This window comes from Bolinopsis microptera, chromosome 11 (genome assembly GCF_026151205.1).
Source record: "Bolinopsis microptera isolate Bmic1 chromosome 11, MBARI_Bmic_1.0, whole genome shotgun sequence".
Taxonomy (NCBI): Eukaryota; Metazoa; Ctenophora; class Tentaculata; order Lobata; family Bolinopsidae; genus Bolinopsis; species Bolinopsis microptera.
This window is the reverse complement of record NC_087082.1, coordinates 9,033,665-9,055,457: the sequence shown is the minus strand read 5'-3', so window position 1 is coordinate 9,055,457 and position 21,793 is coordinate 9,033,665. Positions and strand designations below refer to the sequence as shown.

At 38.5% G+C, this 21,793-nt stretch overlaps 2 protein-coding genes across 2 annotated transcripts in view; both read right to left on the bottom strand.

Moving 5' to 3' along the window:
• Positions 1-12,824, bottom strand: part of LOC134823045 (alpha-L-rhamnosidase-like) — a 90,746-nt gene extending 77,922 nt beyond the window's left edge. The window contains exon 1 of the mRNA XM_063834391.1: positions 12,812-12,824. The gene's annotated coding sequence lies outside the window, so the exon portion shown is untranslated. The remainder of the gene's footprint in view (positions 1-12,811) is intronic.
• Positions 12,825-16,449: 3,625 nt separating this feature from the next.
• LOC134823609 (uncharacterized) lies at positions 16,450-18,066 on the bottom strand. The gene has a single exon (XM_063835141.1). The coding sequence runs from the start codon at positions 18,064-18,066 to the stop codon at positions 16,450-16,452; it is 1,617 nt and encodes a 538-aa protein (XP_063691211.1).
• Positions 18,067-21,793: the final 3,727 nt, after the last annotated feature.

The window sequence follows — 21,793 nt, the reverse complement described above, 5'->3', positions numbered from 1 at the left end:
TCGCATACGACCCACTCGTCCGGGTCGCAAACGACCCATCACAGTTTTTCGGCTTTAACTTCTGAAACAAAGACGTTAGGATAAAATAAAATAAAAAGCATAAGTTAAAAACATATGGTCAATACTGTGTGACTCTAACTTTTTAAAAATAAAGAATTTGGGTCATTAACGACCCACTCGGCTCACTTGCTTATTACTACATATGTCCATGTAACTTCTTGAATTCAGCCTAAAGCATGACATCATAAGTTCAAAATCGCCTCTCAGCAAGTGATAATCATCATAAACTGCGAAAAATCGGTTAAATGGGTCATTAGCGACCCACTAAGACCACAAAATTGATTAATTAAATATAATGTTGTCAAACTTTTACAAATATTAGTATAAAAACATGTTATATCTTGGTCATTACTCCTGTACGTTGATTTAAATTTTAAAATCGATCAACTGGGTCAATAACGACCCACTCGGAAGTTGAACCACGACATTAATTATCAGTATCATGTTGTTCTACCATCAAGAAAGACACTCGTAGGTCTTAATTCCACGCAAACCACGGGTGGCTGACTACTAGCCCTTCTGAGATCTGGAGTCTCACGGTAATCTGCAGATCACGTCACCCAATGACTGACGAATAATGGGCAGAATTGGATTGATAGGTAGGTGAGTTTATCAGCTGTTAGTACACGACCGTAATGTCGTGAGACAGCAAACAACATGCCTATCTTTTCCCGATTCCTAGAACGTCCAAGAAGAACTATACAACTGCTGGATTCAGATTTCAGATGGCTGCATCTACTCTCTTCGCAGCTCCCTTTCTTTACTTCTTAGGGGCCGTTCATATATGACGTAATCACTTATTGGATTATTATGTCAAAATTACACAAGCTTAATCATTTGGAAACTCCCCTCCCTCTCGGCCGATTACGTAATACTTGTTTTCGTTTTGAAAGCTGCCTCGTTGTTGCGGGGTTTGTTACCCAAAACGAGGTAGTTGTCTGAGAGATTGCAGGTTGCAGCACCGCCAGCCAAATGGGGGGGGGGGGGGGGGGGGCTTTTTCCTTGTCCTTCTTCACAGAGCTGTAGATGTAGCCATCTGAATGCAGCAGTTGTTTAGTTATTCTCGTACTTTCTAGGAATGAAAAAAACATATTGGCATGTTGGATTAGAATATGCAATTTGACCACTCGTCTTTCAGTATTTACCCAAGGTTACATGATATCTCGTATACTTCGTTCAGGGGACTTTTCTTGAGTGACATGATCTGATCACCGTGGGACCCTGGGTCTCAAGCGGTGGGTTGTAGCAGGTCGTTTACCAAGATTCGAAATTGACGAAAAAGGTAACAGAATCTAATAAGCAACAACAACAGCATGGCTATTACCTAGCAAGTTAGGAACGAGGGCCGATTCCTTTTCTTTTGCGGCACGGCCACGGTCCTTTCGGTACAGATTTCCACGCACCATAGTATTATAGTCAGGACGCAACTCCAGGCATATGCAGTAGTGTTATTCTCGCAGCTCTTTGATGAGTGATGACGGCCCTTCAGTTGGCCCTGGATCTCAGAAGGGCTAGTAGTCAGCCACCCGTGGTTTGCGTGGAATTAAGACCTACGAGTGTCTTTCTTGATGGTGGAACAGCATGATACTGATAATAATTGATGAGGTGGTTCAACTTCCGAGTGGGTCGTTATTGACCCAGTTGATCGATTTTAAAAGTTAAATCAACGTACAGGAGTAATGACCAAGATATAACATGTTTTTATACTAATACTTGTAAAAGTTTGACAACATTATATTTAATTAATCAATTTTGTGGTCCTAGTGGGTCGCTAATGACCCATTTAACCGATTTTTCGCAGTTTATGATGATTATCACTTGCTGAGAGGCGATTTTGAACTTATGATGTCATGCTTTAGGCTGAATTCAAGAAGTTACATGGACATATGTAGTAATAAGCAAGTGAGCCGAGTGGGTCGTTAATGACCCAAATTCTTTATTTTTAAAAAGTTAGAGTTACACAGTATTGACCATATGTTTTTAACTTATGCTACAGTTTTTATTTTATCCTAACGTCTTTGTTTCAGAAGTTAAAGCCGAAAAACCGTGATGGGTCGTTTGCGACCCGGACGAGTGGGTCGTATGCGACCGCAGTTAGTAAACAGCGTCTAGCTCTGTTTGTGAACATCTGATTATCACGGGCTTTTCATATGTCTCAAGGAAATCGTTGCCCGCAACTATTTTGTCCTCAACAAAATAAGCCTACATAAAGTTTTAATGTCCCAATCAAGGCAAGAAGTAAAGTGAAATATTTTCCAATTATGACGACTAATTAGCCTAATTATTTAGTTGTTAGTAATTAATTGGGTCTCGACTGGAAAGTCAATAATGTAGCCCAATAAATTTTGAGCATATGTGCGAAAGATTCGTTGCGTTTAGTATTATGGTTTGTCCTCTATAGCCTCTAGAAAAGGTGGGTCGTAAACGACCCTATCGTCCCTAATGGGTTAATTTCCTGCCCACCGCTTGGTATTGGGGAACGTCTTGGCTTTGCATCTTCAACTGCTCCAGTAATCAATCCACCGTGGACCATGAAATAGTGGCACAGTTTACTCACTTCATGGCAAAGTGAGAATCACGGTCCACCCTGAAATCTGATTTCTATAACCAAATTGTGATTTTTATAACGAAATTATGGTAGCAACCGCCAATAAAGTTACAGCCCTCCATCCACTGCTTCAAAAGTCTTCTCTAGCACATATGAGACTTCAGGTAAAATATGATGATCACCACCCCCTTAGAACCCCATAATCTGAGTCGGCGGGTTTTTTTATGACTGGTAAAATTTTTGACCGGGAAAAATATGGCGGAATCTTCCAAAACCCACCACTTTATCCCGGTTATAATAATCCCGAGTAAGGTACCTAAATGCTAAAAAAGTTCTTTAAATAGCCCTGAGGGAACGAACCCTAGCCCTTAACACTGACCCCAACCCGATTTACACTAACAGTAACACACTCCCGCTCTAACAAAAGCATATTCTAAAACCCTAACCCTAACGATAACTTAGACCAACTTTGTTATATGGTCACGTCACGTGATCAAAACAGTTTTTAGCCGATAACTCGCCAAGGGAGCATTTAACCCTATGTCATGTAGATAGTAGGATGATTTGGAATTAGCATTCAAAAATACATCGAGCAAAGTTGTTTCAACTGTCGGGGCCCTTCTAGAAAAATCTCGAATTTTCATTGTACCTAGAGTAATTTAGCACGTTCGGATTCTGACGGACAATTCGAACCGTTAAACTTAAACTTAACCCTATAAGCTGATATACATTGACCCAACCCTAATCCTATCCCTAACTTAATGACTCATGAAGCATCTGCTAAAACTCTAACCCTATAAGTATAAACGGGAAATTATTGTATCTACTTCCTTAAATTATATGGCCGATAACTCGTCGGGAAGACTTTTAACTTTTATCTATCAGTATCAATATGTGGGGTTATTCGGAATCAGAGTTTAGAAAAACATCGATTCGAGTTGGTTCCGACTGCTTTTTAGGAAAAGTTTGAAGTTTTAATGCAATGTAGAATGTAGAATGTAAAGTGAATTAGCACGCTCGGAAAATTACGGCTAAAATCGTGATTAATTTTGAAATTTTGTCAGAGCAGGGGCCGGGATGACATTGGAAATTCTGATTCAATCATCAATTAACCGGGGCCAACATTGTAATTTTAGACGGGGCTGGGATAAAATTGCCGTTTAGCTTGTTTAGATAACTTATAAAATTAAAAACTGGAGGTCAACCAAGGGTAAAACTAAAACTGTAACTTAAATTTTCGTACAGTTTATTAACGTTATTTTTTTAAACAAGACTCTGACTATTACTATACAGAATAATCACAATGCTGGCAAGCATTACCGTCGCCCTTATATTCACAATACTATTTACCCCCTATACTAGTATATCCCCTTTATTGTTTTCCAGGCATTAAGATTCATCGAAAGTAGTTCAGCAGGCATATTTAAGTTCAAAACATTCTAATTCAATGTTAAAGATGACAGGAATAAGAAATAGTTATGTGGAGGTTTTTAAGAAATTTGCGCAAAATACGCGCCAGCATGTTATACTTATAGTTATACGAAATTAGGTAAAAAACCCAAAATCGCCATATTCAGGTGCCATAAAAACCATGTTAAAACTGAGTTAGAGATATGAAACTTTGCAGGGCGTCTAGACCTTGACCAAATCGACTGTAAAAAAAATTTCATGTTTCAGGAGTATCGGCAAGTGGGTTTTCTGGAACCCCTGTTTTACAACAGATTGTCGTGAAGTATATATATATATTATATATATATAGACGCTTTTGCAGTCAATTATAGCCTACATTTAAGTGTCCGTAGATTCAAAAGTATAAAAGATACAGTCATTTCGAACCACAGGTCTTGAAGATAATCGTTTACACTCTAGTTTCCATTATATTAAAAAATAATTTAACGTCATCATCATCACTTGATGACGTCATCAACTTAAGTGTTTTTAAAACTTGGTTTTTAACAAAATAACAACTTTTCAAATCGATTTTAAACCATTAAGGAGTAATTTTATTCAAAATCTGAGGACATTTTCATCTTAGATAATTGTCCAAGCATTCTGAAAATCTACCGGAAAATTTTCCTACCTTGCTCCTTCATAAAGATATTCGCTATTGAAGTTAGTGCTTTTTTGAAGAATAATTTTATAAAAATACAAAAGTTGTGAATTAGTATTCTCTGGTGTTGGGCCATCCCTTGGGTTGTGGAGCTCGATTGTGCTTTCTAAAGATCTAAATTGTGTTATAGGCTAGTTTTAAAGTTAAAAATCGAAAAGTTGCACACGTGGGGACACGCCCAAATTGATAGAAAATTGCTAAAATTACTGAAAATTGCTGTTTTCACCATTTTTATCAACTTTGGAGTCCCGTTGTGATCCAAGTTCTATATGAAATCTTCTGAAACTTTGCATGCTTATTAAATTATATATAAAATACTGCTATGCAAAAATTTACGGTGATTCAATATTGTATGCGCACGCAACGTCCGCTCAAAGTTTGCACGTGCGAAAGGTGAGAATTTTGCTCATTCGTGATTTCGAATAAATTCTGCTTTCCCGCGATACTTAAATGGAATTATATATCAATTTAATGCCAACTTGAATGAGTAAAAAGTGCCATATTCAGTCAGGTAAAATTTCGAAATCGATGAAATTACCTCCTAATCACAATGCTGGCAAGCATTACCGTCGCCCTTATATTCACAATACTATTTACCCCCTATACTATTATATCCCCTTTATTGTTTTCCAGGCATTAAGACTCACCGAAAGTAGTTCAGCAGGTTCATTTAAGTTCAAAACATTCTAATTCAATGTTAAAGATGACAGGAATAAGAAATAGTTATATGGAGGTTTTTAAGAAATTTGCGCAAAATACGCGCCAGCATGTTATACGAAATTAGGTAAAAAACCCAAAATCGCCATATTCAGGTGCCTTAAAAACCATGTTAAAATTGAGTTAGAGATCTGAAACTTTGCAGGGCGTCTAGACCTTGTCCAAATCGACTGTAAAAAAAATTTCATGTTTCAGGAGTATCGTGTAGTGGGTTTTCTGGAACCCCTGTTTTACAACAGATTGTCGTGAAGATATAATTATATAATATGTATAGACGCTTTTTGCAGTAAATTGTAGCCTACATTTAAGTGTCCTTAGATTCAAAAGTATAAACGATACAGTCATCTCGAACCACAGGTTTTAAAGATAATCGTTTAAGCTTTAGTTTACATTGTATTGAAAAATAAATTAACGTCATCATCATCACTTGATGACGTCATCAAATTAAGTGTTTTCAAAACTTGATTTTTGACAAAGTAACAACTTTTCAAATCGATTTTTCACTATTAAGGAGTAATCTTATTCAAAATCTGAGGATATTTTCACCTTAGATAATTGTTCAAGCATTCCGAAAATCTACCGGAATAGTTTCCTACCTTGCTCCTTCATAAAGATATTTGCTATTGAAGTTAGTGCTTTTTTGAAGAATAATTTTATAAAAACACAAAAGTTGTGAATTAGTATTCTCTGGTGTTGGGCCATCCCTTGGGTTGTGGAGCTCAATTTTGCTTCTTAAAGGTGTCAATTGTGTTATAGGCTAGTTTTAAAGTTAAAAATCGAAAAGTTGCACACGTGGGGATACGCCCAAATTGATTTAAAATAGCTAAAATCACTAAAAATTTTGATTTTCACGATTTTTATCAACTGTGGAGTCCCGTTGTGATCCAAGTTCTTTTTGAAATCTTCTGAAACTTTGCATACTCATCAAACTATATATTAAATACCACTATGCAAAAATTTACGGTGATTCAATATTGTATGCGCACGCAACGTCCGCTCAAAGTTTGCACGTGCGAAAGGTAAGAATTTTGCTCATTCGTGATTTCTAATATATTCTGCTTTCCGCGATATTTAAATGGCATTATATATGAATTTAATGCCACTTGAATGAGTAAAAAGTGCCATATTCAGTCGGTTATCGACAGATATACCTAACTAAACACAAGGAAACGTTTACAAAGGCAGAATTTCGAAATTGTCGAATTACCTCCTTAGTCCTTGTTAATGAAGTTTCGACTGTGTAAGTTATCCTGACATTATAATCAAAAAGAGATGATATTTGACCAAAACCCATAATCATGGGTAGAGTGTACCGCTGCCAGTGTCTCTCTTTTCCAAACAAAAGGAAATGATATTAATTAGTTAATTTGAATAACCGTCCGCAAATGCAAATTGATACCGAGAATGAAATCGGTCGCTCGCTTTTTCCATTCGATCACGGCTTACGAATTGTAATTGGTAATAAAGCTTATTGATTAGGTACACTCTACCCATGATTATGGGTTTTGGTCAAATTAATATTAAAATTTTTAAACGCTTTATATTATTACTGGCAGGTTTTTCTATTCATGGCAATTGGCAAGTGAACGTCTGCTGAATATTTCAATGTTCTGAGAGTATTCCAGAATGTCCGGAAAGTGTTCCACTTCCAGGGTACGCAGGATTAGTGCTGAAGGAATTATGGAGCTCTTTGAAAGAATGTCAAAGGTTTAACATGAACATTAAAATACAAAATTCCTCATCATGGCGTTAGAAATAGAAAGAAGGTTGGAGGTTTAAATGTGGTGTTGCTATTGAAGTTTATTAATAGTAATAGCATAAAACATTTCAACTTTAAATTTTAACTTTTGATGCTTTTAGCAGGATAGGTGGATACGCGATGACACACTGCCCCAGATGACACGTGAATAGAGACACCAGTACTAGTAGACAATGAAATAGATATAACAACATGGAGGTGTCATCCGTAAATTCAATATTATGTTATACTCTTGACTTAAAGTTATTGAGATGCTTTTTGCTGACTGCGTTAAATTATAAGGGTTTACCCTACCCAGACTTGAAGGAATGTTCTTCTTTGGCAAGGCTTCAACTTGAAAAAGTTACTGGATATAATTGCATGTGACCAGACAATAATACTGGAAATAAAGCTTTATATTTTGCTGATCAAACGATAAAATGTATCGTTTTTCCGACCCAACTTATAATGATGTGCAGTGTCGCCGAGTGAATCAGTAAATACTCAAAAGGGAAGATGGTACACCTAGATAGTAGATACTGAATGGGTAAGGGTTATGAGAGAATAATTCAACAGTATCAAGAAGTGTGCATAATGTCACAGTACACAACCACGCATTGTACACCTTTGTAATTACATAATTAAAGTAAAATAAATATTCTATTAGTGTTGGTGCGTGGTTGATCTGGAATACTCATACATCGTAAATTGGCTTCTTCCTCCTGGAGCCTAGTTAGGATGTTGGCTTTTTTTATTTATTAGTTCTGAGAAGTTTTACCTGCGGCTGCGACGACGGTTTTGTAGAATTTAGGAATTTTAATTTTGAGCCATATTTACTACTTTTTCAGTAATGTTTATATTTTAAAAGCAAGTGACGGAGAGAGAGAGAGAGAGAGAGAGAGAGAGAGAGAGAGAGAGAGAGAGAGAGAGAGAGAGAGAGAGAGAGAGAGAGAGAGAGAGAGAGAGAGAGAGAGAGAGAGAGAGAGAGAGAGAGAGAGAGAGAGAGAGAGAGAGAGAGAGAGAGGAGAGAGAGAGAGAGAGAGAGAGAGAGAGAGAGAGAGAGAGAGAGAGAGAGAGAGAGAGAGAGAGAGAGAGAGAGAGAGAGAGAGAGAGAGAGAGAGAGAGAGAGAGAGAGAGAGAGAGAGAGAGAGAGAGAGAGAGAGAGAGAGAGAGAGAGAGAGAGAGAGAGAGAGAGAGAGAGAGAGAGAGAGAGAGGGAGAGAGAGAGAGGAGAGAGAGAGAGAGAGAGAGAGAGAGAGAGAGAGAGAGAGAGAGAGAGAGAGAGAGAGAGAGAGAGAGAGAGAGAGAGAGAGAGAGAGAGAGAGAGAGAGAGAGAGAGAGAGAGAGAGAGAGAGGGTATGTCTCTCTTACTCCAATACCTACCCTGGCAATATTATTCCATTATCCCATATTAGGTAAACTTGACCCGATCCCCAATCTGACTATTTTCTCTGTGTAGCAGAGAGAGTGCTAAATCTTTCTCAAGCCGCTTGGGGAGCCATTTTCAATGCTTCCGCCGGATTTAAGTTTCTTGCGCCTCGGAAGTATGCCGTTTCTCATTTTTCTGATAGAACAGGATTGCAGTTGAAAGATCGAAAATCATCATTCTTTTTGGTAGAGCCATTATTGAAACGATTAAGAGATATTCTATTATTAGAGTTAATGCACCGGCTCTTTGAGTCAGATATCGCTGCTATATAATGTTTTATCTCCCTAAATTCGCTGTAAAATGCCCCAAATAAGGAACTTTATGCCTTATAATGGTAACTATAAATGGGAGAATCGAATTTAAAACATTACATTACGCTTCTTTCTTTGTTAAATTTTATAACATATAAGTCCGTACCCGGAAAGCAGGAATGGTCACAATGCACAGAAAGTGAATGGTCAAATAATGATCGAATCAAAACTTTTCGATATACTTTAACTATTATAAATAAGCATACTGTCGTGAATAGGTAATAGACAATCGATTTCTACTAAGTACAATTATAGTGCGATAGAGTGGTGATTGTTAATGATGACGACAAAATGCCATTGTCTCACTCGATGGAAGATGCTGGGGTTTCTGTTTTGAAAGACTAATCCAGTTCCGTGTAAATACAGTCAATAACATGATTTGTTGGTCGGTCACCCAATCTAATTTTATATGATACAACTACAGATTTAGACTTTTAGCGGATACAGATTTAAGACAAAGGGCTTTGGTTAGATGTTCTAAACTGATCAATTGCAAACCAGTTTGCCGAAGTGGTATATAATATTGTTTTGTCTTATAGTTATAGTTTACATGAAGGGAGATAACGTGATTATGGCCTGCATAGTGGCCGACTCTGACCACTTATATGGCCTTCATGCCCGGCTGCCAGCCTTCATAAGATAATATGGCCTACCAGGTCTACAAATATATTCATTCTCAAACGAGATTAAATTCTTATACACATCAATGTAGCTTGCTACGGGATCTCGTCGATACGAATCAATCAACAATATGTGAATCACTTCGTGGCTTCAAACCGATTGAATTCCTCTCAGATAGTGATAACCTCTAACCACAGAGATATTATAGGTTGATGTAATTATAATCGATAGTGTTATTGGGCTCAATATTGCATCACACATGAACCTATAAATACTTAAAGGGCATTGGAAAATTTGCGGTTCAATTAAGCTTGAACTTGTAACCTAAACCCCAATTTAGATAAAGATTGGTAACCATTCTTAAGTATAAGCTCACTTACATATGGTCCTCATTCTAAGGAATTATTAAAATAAATTAAACATAATACACTAATATATTACACATAATATATCACTATATAAGATACACTAAAGTGGTTCGTTACCGGACAGTTGGCGAGATACAAGACACCTGTCCAGGACGCAGCCAGGATAGAAAGAATGATATTGGATACGTTGAGATGTAATAAGTCTAGCTAAATTCCGAGGGGAACGTGTAGAGAGCAGCTAGTACAGCTATAATACGGTACACGTTTAAGATTATGATTCCACGGTATTATATAGTGCATTCTCTCTTCTTAGACTGTAGTTACTTTCGTGAGTTTGTACTTTAATTTTGTCACTTTCACGTCAGCAAACCGGCCACAGCTTCTTTTTCTTGTGAGAACACTAATTCAGTTCCTCGGGAAGTGTTGTACTAATAGAGCGAATTAACGTGAAGCTTGTAATTTAATGTAAGTTATATAAATGTATATGTTTAGAAGGAATGGATATTGTACAGTCAATACAAGGTATACCGCCACATTATCAATTAATAATCAAGTAACTGAATGATTCCTGGTTTCAAATTTCGTATCGTCATTTCCTAGCCAGTTTGATTCCTTTGCTCTTTAATTAGCGCTCATTTTTCATTATATTAAGAGCGCGTCTCGCTCGATCTTTTGATCAACTACTATATAGCACTTTTATTTAAGTGAGAGTAACTCTCAATAATTCAGTCTGATAGAGCAAGCTCTCCTGAAGGCAATCACCAGCTGTAACCTTTAACTTTAAAACCTCTGATTTTGTGTGGTCGCCACAACGTCACACAGATCTGTTAGCGGGTATATCTGATCACCTAAATTTTCATCACAACTAATATAATATGCAGAAAGGTTTATTTCAGTCTTTGCCGTCTCTTCTGTTCCAGTTCATTTCCTATATTGGGAGGAAGGTTTTAAATCATAGTTGGTAAATGCGATAAGATACTCAGTGTAGTTTCTGCAACGTCACGGTGTCATTTGATTAGCTGCTCTACAGTCTACATGCTCATACGGTTCAAGAAACTTTGACTAGTAGTGATTTCCCTTTTAGTGTGCAGTCACCAAGATGTTTTGATACTTTGGAGGGTAAATGTAGATTGTTTTTTGATCTGCGAATGGTTTTCGGTTATGATCGGCTAGACGCCCACTAAAAATTAAGCAACAGCAATCCTGTTGAAGACTACGTTTCTTTTTGTCCTACTTGTGTCTCAATTTAGCAGTACCTATCTGTTGAATAATTCAATTTCAATCTAACATACTTGCACAATTAACCCTTTTATTGGGACACCACTGTAACTAAAAGGAATGTCGGCCGCACCGGCAAACGCTGCCTATTTGAGCACATTTTCGGGCCCTACGGGCAACAGTGCGATTGACGTCATTAGGGATCACTTAAGGTGCACTTTTGGGACATTAGGTGTTCAAAGCTGGGAAATGTTTGGTACGACCACTGTTTGTTATTGAACTTTGTGAATTAATTAAAAGCTTTTTTTTGATAAAATCTGAAAGATTGAATGCGTTCAATCTGAATCATGCCAAAGGAGGTATCCCTTATAAAAATAATGTTGAAAATGGTAAGCACAGAACTTGTGACTACTGCATTTTCGTCATCGTGTAAGATCGGCAAGAATGTCCCTCAGATCCAAAGCTCTACTACAACTGAACAAATTACTTGAATCATCCATTCAGCATATTGATCAACATTGATCACTTCCTAATCCAGAATTGACGCAACTAAATGGCCCGGCAACACGCAGCATGACCTTCTAATCAAACACAACTTTACATGCAGCACACTGAGTAATATCTAAAACTACTATCCTACTTACACGACAATAAATCTCTCTCCGGACCCCCACTTGATACGCTGACCGTATATATTATACACTATAAATATATACTATATTATATATGTTTGACGATATATTATAGTGTACCTCTATATAGAGTGTACGAGAGTTAATTTCATACGGTCTAGATTTGGCGGCGTTTCAGTTATTCAGTTGTATCTTGACTATACAGTGTTATCAGTATCTCCAGCTATACCTAATGCTACATAGTGTTATCTTCAGCTACCTTGCTACACAGCGTTATCATCAGCTACCTTGCTACACAGCGTTATCATCAGCTACCTTGCTTATACATGATAAAGGAGGTGTTAGTAACACTATGCTACACCAGTATCACGGGAATTTCTATACCAGTGCCATTTTAGTCATGGTCGGATCATAAAGTCCCGTCATAGCAGAGGTAGCAGAGACAATTATTCTGCCTGCCTATAATTGACAACGTCAAAACCGCCGATCCCAAATGGCAATCACCACGATTTGTTTCGTTATTATTTTCTTTCTGTGCCAACTTTCTTTTATAGTTGTTTTTAAAGGAGTTTTAGCGTATTTTCTGTTATTATCTGTCTAGTCATGAAACCAGTTATCATCAATCTCTATACAGGATCCATAACTTTTCTAAAGTTATTATCTATCAAGAGCAGCTCAGTGTTCTACGGAAACGGTTCATGTTGTCTCTCGTTTCGCACTTAATACTCTTTTAAAATTCTACAAACCAATGGTATAATTGACTCAGTGATGACTGATGATGGTGTGGACTAAAACATACATCTTGCCGGCAACTGGGCTTTCTGAAGCGTGATTACTTTTGGTTAACAATTTTTTGTTATGCCCTACACTCAGTGGTACTTTGAATCAATTGATAAAATCCGACTAATTGGGAAATTAGGTGATCGTATACTTATAGAGGCTGAATCTTGGACCTTGGTTGATTCGTGGCTAAACAGTATCTCCCAATTTCCCGAAAATTCTTGAACTTTAACATAATGAATCAGCTCATGGGTGTGAATAATTTGTGCACTCCATCGACTACAAATTATTTGTCCAAATATATTTACTGAACATTGATACAAAAATAATTTTGACCATTAACGATCCCAAAAAGGTAGTCTTTTGGTAGCCGATCGTAAAATCTAAAACCCAACTTCCGGGATATTCCTGCAGAAGCCCATCAGTTAAACAACAGATAAATTCAATCGTCATCAAAGCGCATCGTGGCGATAAGTATTAATGGACCCAGAAAATAATGAACATAACTTGATTTCACCACACAATGACATGTTGACCAATAACAATTTAGCTTCAGAGATCCTCCACCAATGGGACCCTCCGCTCTAAAAGCAATCATGCGTCGCAAACACATTCTCGCCTTGTGCCTCTAGTTCGTAGTAACATATTATAATGTGGTATCATAAGTGCAATTGTTTTGTAAAGGGATTCTACATGTTTTTTGGGTATCGTATATCTAAATCTTGCGCCGTGTGTTTATAAGAGTATTGTGTCTTCGTTATGTTACTTATTTACTTATATTACTTATCTATAATGCTTGAGTTTCTCAGTTTTCAGAGTCACCATAGAGTATATTTTATCGGCTATTTTTTATCTTAATAACACTTGAAATGCATCAATTTTATAATAGGTCTGAACCATCTCTAGGATACCGTGTGAAAATTTGCTGTTTAACCTTCAATTTCTGTCTTTCTATAATCTATATCGGCCTTTAATTTCTGCCTGTTTTAGTTTACTTCCGCTTCTTAATCTTCCAGTGCTTGTTGGACTGTATTTATGCTTTTATTTTTGTATATAACCGGCTACGAAAATTATTTAACTCTATCTGCATTTTGGAGAGCTTTCACAAACGACAAGACCCAGAGTTTGTGTTATAAGTTATTGCACCACCACCTTAATGTTGAGTAACAAATATCTCCTTTATCTAAAATTTAGAAACCTTAAAGTTCAGGATTCATAAGAAAATATAAATTTACACATTCTTAACCAGTCAGCTAGCAAGTTTGAGGACATGTCATGCTGGTAAACGTATGGCATAAAAAACCAAATAAGAACAGCTAGTATAACAAGTAAGTATGACAAGTAACTAATTAGACCCCTCCTTAATCAAAATTAGACCTATCCTTTGTCAAAATTTCAATTGCTTGGCAAAAAGGCCATTGTGGCGACTGTAAAATCTAATCGGTCATTAATTACCGCTAATTTGTAAAGTACAAAGTACATCTGGAATCATAACATACTTTATTTGTCAGCATGGCCCCAACATTTGGTGAACCTGCTGTTTGATGTTTAGCTGAGTCTTGTAGAGGTTCGATTCCGCTCATCTAGTTTTAAATTTTGTTAACCGGCACGGTCTATAACCGTCTATTCATTCGTTACGGTTAATTCCTCATCTAATTTATCTTTCCAGCCTTTAATACCGTTTAGAATCTTGAGGAAGCAAGAGAGCCCGGTAAATATAAATGTTCGTTAAATAGAGGTTGGAGGGTTATATTACTATTAGTTGGTAAAAATAACGCGTGAAACCAGTTAGTAAGTATTTTGTAATATTAAGTAAGTATTTTGTAATATTAAGTAAGTATTTTGTAATTTGAAGTAAGTATTTTGTAATTTTAATTCAATGACCCGGTAAATGGTACCGGGAATGATACAAACTATTCTAATTCTCTTCTGATAGGTTCAGTAGTGCCTAGTGCCGTTGGTGATGTTGCTGAAGGTTAACGGTGACATTGATTCCAAGCTAATTTTATCAGTTCTGACGACATAATCAAACTGAAAGGAATTGTATTGTCATCCATCGGCGCCAGCGTCGCAAATCGAGTGTTGGGTATTAATAAATTCCAATCTTTAGAACAGCTTAGTGACGTCATATGTACTGGACGGAGTTCATTCGTTTTAAGAACGATAAATTCCTCGAGACGATTTTGGCAATAGTGCATGTTTTGACCCTCCGGAGCCTTTAAGTCTTACATCTATTTAGGGCTTATTTACCGGGACCGGATGGTTATGTAGGAGCCTAGTAACATCCGAATTAAATACTTGCATGCAAGTAGTGGTTACATTGTGGCACAACCTGCGAGGAGCAACAGCTTGACGGGACGGTACACTGACCTAGACTTTAATTGACGCCATCTCAGTCGGTACTGCTTGCTTTCTATAGCTGTTGTTGCGACCTTTAAAGACACGTAGCCTCGTATTCTGAAATACACGGTATTTGCAACCTCGTAATATTGCTTGTGCAGTTCAGTCCAGTCCCTGTGCAATTGACAAGGCAAAATACCTCTCATAGCTCAAGAAGACATTGTAGTACAAAACACATTTCGTTCGGTATACACTTAATTATTCCAACTGTAACGTGTATCTAAATTCTAATGAGGCATTTGCAATAAGTGTTGAAATTCTAATCTAAGTAGTCTCCCATAAGTTCTGCTAGTACTCTGATACAAATTCAATTCGCTAAACGTCATTTATACATGCCTTTTCAGGTTTCTTCATTCGATTCCTTTCGACTAACATTAGTTTTTATTTTGTGATGTTATAATAATTTTATGGTGCTATTAATTAAATAATATCACATGATCATAAACATTAGTAAAAATTCAACATATTTTGTAACCTTATAATTGTATAGCGTGGCATTTATTAATACTTATTTGTCGACTAAGACCGTTGGTTTCCAAGCCTTTGATAGCGGTTTCTTAGACCGTCCCGGATGATGTCACAGTCTCATAATAACACTATAAAATAGAAGGGGTTAGGGTAGTTAACAGACAGACTACAATAGGTTGAGGTACTGCACTACTGCAGACTGGTGCATCACTCTACTTAAATACTGCAGAATATACCGTAACCTTGTCTACCGAGGAAACAGCAGAGTGGTTTAGCATTCACTCGTCCTTCAGAGCTAACGTGTAAGTGCAGAGTGTTTAATCTCGTCTATACGTGTAAGTGCAGAGTGTTTCATCTCGTCTATACGTGTACGTGCAGAGTGTTTCATCTCGTCTATACGTGTAATTGCAGAGTGTTTAATCTCGTCTATACGTGTAAGTGCAGAGTGTTTCATCTCGTCTATACGTGTAAGTGCAGAGTGTTTCATCTCGTCTATACGTGTAAGTGCAGAGTGTTTCATCTCGTCTATACGTGTAAGTGCAGAGTGTTTCATCTCGTCTATACGTGTACGTGCAGAGTGTTTCATCTCGTCTATACGTGTAAGTGCAGAGTGTTTCATCTCATCTATACGTATAAAGTGCAGAGTGTTTCATCTCGTCTATACGTGTAAGTGCAGAGTGTTTCATCTCGTCTATACGTGTAAGTGCAGAGTGTTTCATCTCGTCTATACGTGTAAGTGCAGAGTGTTTCATCTCGTCTATACGTGTACGTGCAGAGTGTTTCATCTCGTCTATACGTGTACGTGCAGAGTGTTTCATCTCGTCTATACGTGTAAGTGCAGAGTGTTCCATCTCGTCTATACGTGTAAGTGCAGAGTGTTCCATCTCGTCTATACGTGTAAGTGCAGAGTGTTTCATCTCGTCTATACGTGTAAGTGCAGAGTGTTTCATCTCGTCTATACGTGTAAGTGCAGAGTGTTTCATCTCGTCTATACGTGTAAGTGCAGAGTGTTTCATCTCGTCTATACGTGTAAGTGCAGAGTGTTTCGTCTCATCTATACGTATAAAGTGCAGAGTGTTTCATCTCGTCTATACGTGTAAGTGCAGAGTGTTTCATCTCGTCTATACGTGTAAGTGCAGAGTGTTTCATCTCGTCTATACGTGTAAGTGCAGAGTGTTTCATCTCGTCTATACGTGTACGTGCAGAGTGTTTCATCTCGTCTATACGTGTACGTGCAGAGTGTTTCATCTCGTCTATACGTGTAAGTGCAGAGTGTTTCATCTCGTCTATACGTGTAAGTGCAGAGTGTTTCATCTCGTCTATACGTGTAATTGCAGAGTGTTTCATCTCGTCTATACGTGTACGTGCAGAGTGTTTCATCTCGTCTATACGTGTAAGTGCAGAGTGTTTCATCTCGTCTATACGTGTAAGTGCAGAGTGTTTCATCTCGTCTATACGTGTAAGTGCAGAGTGTTTCATCTCGTTTATACGTGTAAGTGCAGAGTGTTTCATCTCGTCTATACGTATAAGTGCAGAGTGTTTCATCTCGTCTATACGCGTAAGTGCAGAGTGTTTCATCTCGTCTATACGTGTAAGTGCAGAATGTTTCATCTCGTCTATACGTGTAAGTGCAGAGTGTTCCATCTCGTCTATACGTGTAAGTGCAGAGTGTTTCATCTCGTCTATACGTGTAAGTGCAGAGTGTTTCATCTCGTCTATACGTGTAAGTGCAGAGTGTTTCATCTCGTCTATACGTGTAAGTACAGAGTGTTTCATCTCGTCTATACGTGTAAGTGCAGAGTGTTCCATCTCGTCTATACGTGTAAGTGCAGAGTGTTTCATCTTGTCTATACGTGTAAGTGCAGAGTGTTTCATCTCGTTTATACGTGCAAGTGCAGAGTGTTTCATCTCGTCTATACGTGTACGTGCAGAGTGTTTCATCTCGTCTATACGTGTAAGTGCAGAGTGTTTCATCTCGTCTATACGTGTAAGTGCAGAGTGTTTCATCTCGTCTATACGTGTAAGTGCAGAGTGTTTCATCTCGTCTATACGTGTAAGTGCAGAGTGTTTCATCTCGTCTATACGTATAAGTGCAGAGTGTTTCATCTCGTCTATACGCGTAAGTGCAGAGTGTTTCATCTCGTCTATACGTGTAAGTGCAGAGTGTTTCATCTCGTCTATACGTGTAAGTGCAGAGTGTTCCATCTCGTCTATACGTGTAAGTGCAGAGTGTTTCATCTCGTCTATACGTGTAAGTACAGAGTGTTTCATCTCGTCTATACGTGTAAGTGCAGAGTGTTCCATCTCGTCTATACGTGTAAGTGCAGAGTGTTTCATCTTGTCTATACGTGTAAGTGCAGAGTGTTTCATCTCGTTTATACGTGCAAGTGCAGAGTGTTTCATCTCGTCTATACGTGTAAGTGCAGAGTGTTTCATCTCGTCTATACGTGTAAGTGCAGAGTGTTCCATCTCGTCTATACGTTGACGTGCAGAGTGTTTCATCTCATCTATACGTGTAAGTGCAGAGTGTTTCATCTCGTCTATACGTGTAAGTGCAGAGTGTTTCAGCTTGTCTATACGTGTAAGTGCAGAGTGTTTCATCTCATCTATACATGTAAGTGCAGAGTGTTTCATCTCGTCTATACGTGTAAGTGCAGAGTGTTTCATTTTGTCTATACGTGTAAGTGCAGAGTGTTTCATCTCGTCTATACGTGTACGTGCAGAGTTTTTCATCTCGTCTATACGTATAAAGTGCAGAGTGTTTCATCTCGTCTATACGTGTACGTGCAGAGTGTTTCATCTCGTCTATACGTGTAAGTGCAGAGTGTTTCATCTCGTCTATACGTGTACGTGCAGAGTGTTTCATCTCGTCTATACGTGTAAGTGCAGAGTGTTTCATCTCGTCTATACGGCTGTTGTACTGTGGCAGCGCTTTGTTCTGGACTTTTAATTTAAGTTTTAAGTATTCGTAATCTGGTTGTTCAACGTGTTGTTTGCTTCTTCAGTAATGACAAGAGAAAACAATTAACATAAAATTCTGACTAGCCTGTCCGAGATCAATAAGTTTCCTACCCTGATAACTGTTTTATATAGTGCTTCATGCATACTTCTGTCTTCTTGACTCCAAGTTCTTTTTAACAACAGTCAAAGACCGGAATTGATGCTTTGATGAGATTTAGGAGGCCTCATAAATAACAAGCTGCAGAAAATGGATCTTCTTTGAAGTTAGTGGTCGAGTGTTCAAGTTGGCGCCGGTACTGTGTTCATCTCGGAACAGTAAACTTATAGATAATTAAGTTAATTATTTCGATGCCATTGGAAGTTATCATCAGATTCTTCAGCTTAGTAGATCAGATATCAAGCCCTGATTCATTCATGGCTGGATGAACCATCCTCTCTAAGGATATAACATAACTCAGAGTGAACAGCCTGTAAGAGACATACCATTCTTCGTACCGTAGTAGAATTAGACGGTGGGTCTATTATAGGGTAATTTTCGCCAAAAGTAGGCCCTATAACATTCCTTTCGCGAAATCTAAAAACATCTACACTTGTCAACATCACGTGGCATGTGTCTCCATTACTTCAAAAACTTCAAAAACTCTGGACTACAGCATTCATTATGTAAATCATTAGTGTCAGATTTTCAGAAATTCCGAGATATGCAGCTCAAGAATCCCGTCAAACCTGCCAAGTGCTGCTCAACAGTTAAAAATGGGAGCTCTGTGTATAATTCCAAATCAACGTATATCGATTAAGACTGTGTACTCCGCTACGTTTATTACCAGATACAATTCGATAAGCCATGTTCATCTGTTCCGCATGTATTATGTTTTGTTAGTCGAAAAGGCGTTATTTTGTGATTGGGTAAACTTGTGGCAGTCTTCTTCTCGATAGTTTTGCTAACTTTAAAAATGCCAGACTGTTAAGATTTACAAATATGCAGTATAGCGCGCATTTTGTACCACCTGTGAACCGTCGGGTTTGCGGGAAGCATTCCATACCAGTTTGTTTAGCTTGTACAATGTATGGTATGAAGTTATGTCACCAGTGATCACGGAGCTACAGGATAACGTTGCTGATTGACCTAGTTCTTGAAGAGAGTCAGATCAATTTAGATGTTCGGATATAGTTGCCAAGTGGTCCCCATAGAGGTTCCCCGTTTATGAGTAGTAAAATATTTTCTACCAACATCTACAAGAACCCGTTTCACGCACAATCATAATCAACCTCTAGTAGGTACTAGAAACTGAGAGTAGGTACTAGAAACTGAGAGTTAGCCAATAGCCCTATGCCTTTTAATTTTAGTAGAACAGTTCTTCAGTTTTTCAGAGGCACTTAACACGGTCTCCTTTCCCAACTGTATAGACGATGTAATAGGCTCATATTGGTTAATCTACTTAATAATAGCGACAATTCCGTGTGTGGGTGCGTGTGTAATGTACAAACCAATCAAGAAAATGGTAAGAGTAACTGTAAGGGACCGTTTTTTTCGGTAAAGTGCCAACATTTTTAGAAATGTTTGAGTGTGTTCTCTTCATCCAGACTGATAATGTTTCATAACTTAGCTTAATGTATGTTTTTCGGTCACTTGAAATTTCTCTTTATTGCTAGATGATTTGTTTGCAGGCTTAAATGCGGGTTTTGACTGAGCAGTGAGCGGGTTAATACTTTTCACCTTTTTAACTGCGACAGTGAAACACTAATACTAATATAATCTTATAACATATGCGTAGCACTCCCCTATGGTAAAATATAGTAAACATTGGTTATGCCACAGTTTGGGTCAGAGTGATGGTGAAGGAATTCTCTACAGTGAGGACTGAGGGTGGAGGTTTACACACACACACACACACACACACACACACACACACACACACACACACACACACACACACACACACACACACACACACACACACACACACACACACACACACACACACACACACACACACACACACACACACACACACACACACACACACACACACACACACACACACACACACACACACACACACACACACACACACACACACACACACACACACACACACACACACACACACACACACACACACACACACACACACACACACACACACACACACACACACACACACACACACACACACACACACACACACACACACACACACACACACACATCATCGTCACCTTGAAGTGGATGTTTACAAAATTAACAGTCTAAATAATGTGGTGGGCGACACCTTTAAACCAACACGTAAGAGCATTACGTTACAGCTTCTAGATATTTTACAGTAGGGCTCCAGGACAAACATATGAAAAGCTCCCTAAAGATATTCGGAATAACATAACGAGATGGTTATAGTTTCGCAATTACCAAGACTTGATACTATCGTGTATACTGTGTATACAGGGAGGAGATACGTTGTTAGTAATTAGTAACCGGTATTATGCTGCATCATGATCGAGTGTCGTGGTACTGGAGACGGGTGGCTCGAGGTGACAATTTGAGAAGATTGTTAATGTAGATGATGGTAAGTATGCTTATATGGTCACGTGTGCTGGATTCTGTGTTGTGTTGTTTAGAAGAGGTCTAATATTTTGCTAAATTTTGATTTTCGACGTTGTGTGCTTCACAGTCACAGTCACAGTCACAGTCACAGTCACAGTCACAGTCACAGTCACAGTCACAGTCACAGTCACAGTCACAGTCACAGTCACAGTCACAGTCACAGTCACAGTCACAGTCACAGTCACAGTCACAGTCACAGTCACAGTCACAGTCACAGTCACAGTCACAGTCACAGTCACAGTCACAGTCACAGTCACAGTCACAGTCACAGTCACAGTCACAGTCACAGTCACAGTCACAGTCACAGTCACAGTCACAGTCACAGTCACAGTCACAGTCACAGTCACAGTCACAGTCACAGTCACAGTCACAGTCACAGTCACAGTCACAGTCACAGTCACAGTCACAGTCACAGTCACAGTCACAGTCACAGTCACAGTCACAGTCACAGTCACAGTCACAGTCACAGTCACAGTCACAGTCACAGTCACAGTCACAGTCACAGTCACAGTCACAGTCACAGTCACAGTCACAGTCACAGTCACAGTCACAGTCACAGTCACAGTCACAGTCACAGTCACAGTCACAGTCACAGTCACAGTCACAGTCACAGTCACAGTCACAGTCACAGTCACAGTCACAGTCACAGTCACAGTCACAGTCACAGTCACAGTCACAGTCACAGTCACAGTCACAGTCACAGTCACAGTCACAGTCACAGTCACAGTCACAGTCACAGTCACAGTCACAGTCACAGTCACAGTCACAGTCACAGTCACAGTCACAGTCACAGTCACAGTCACAGTCACAGTCACAGTCACAGTCACAGTC

Coding starts and splice junctions, on each gene's coding strand:
- LOC134823609 (XM_063835141.1), bottom strand. CDS start 18,066: ATGAAACACTCTGCACTTACACGTATAGACGAGATGAAACACTCTGCA.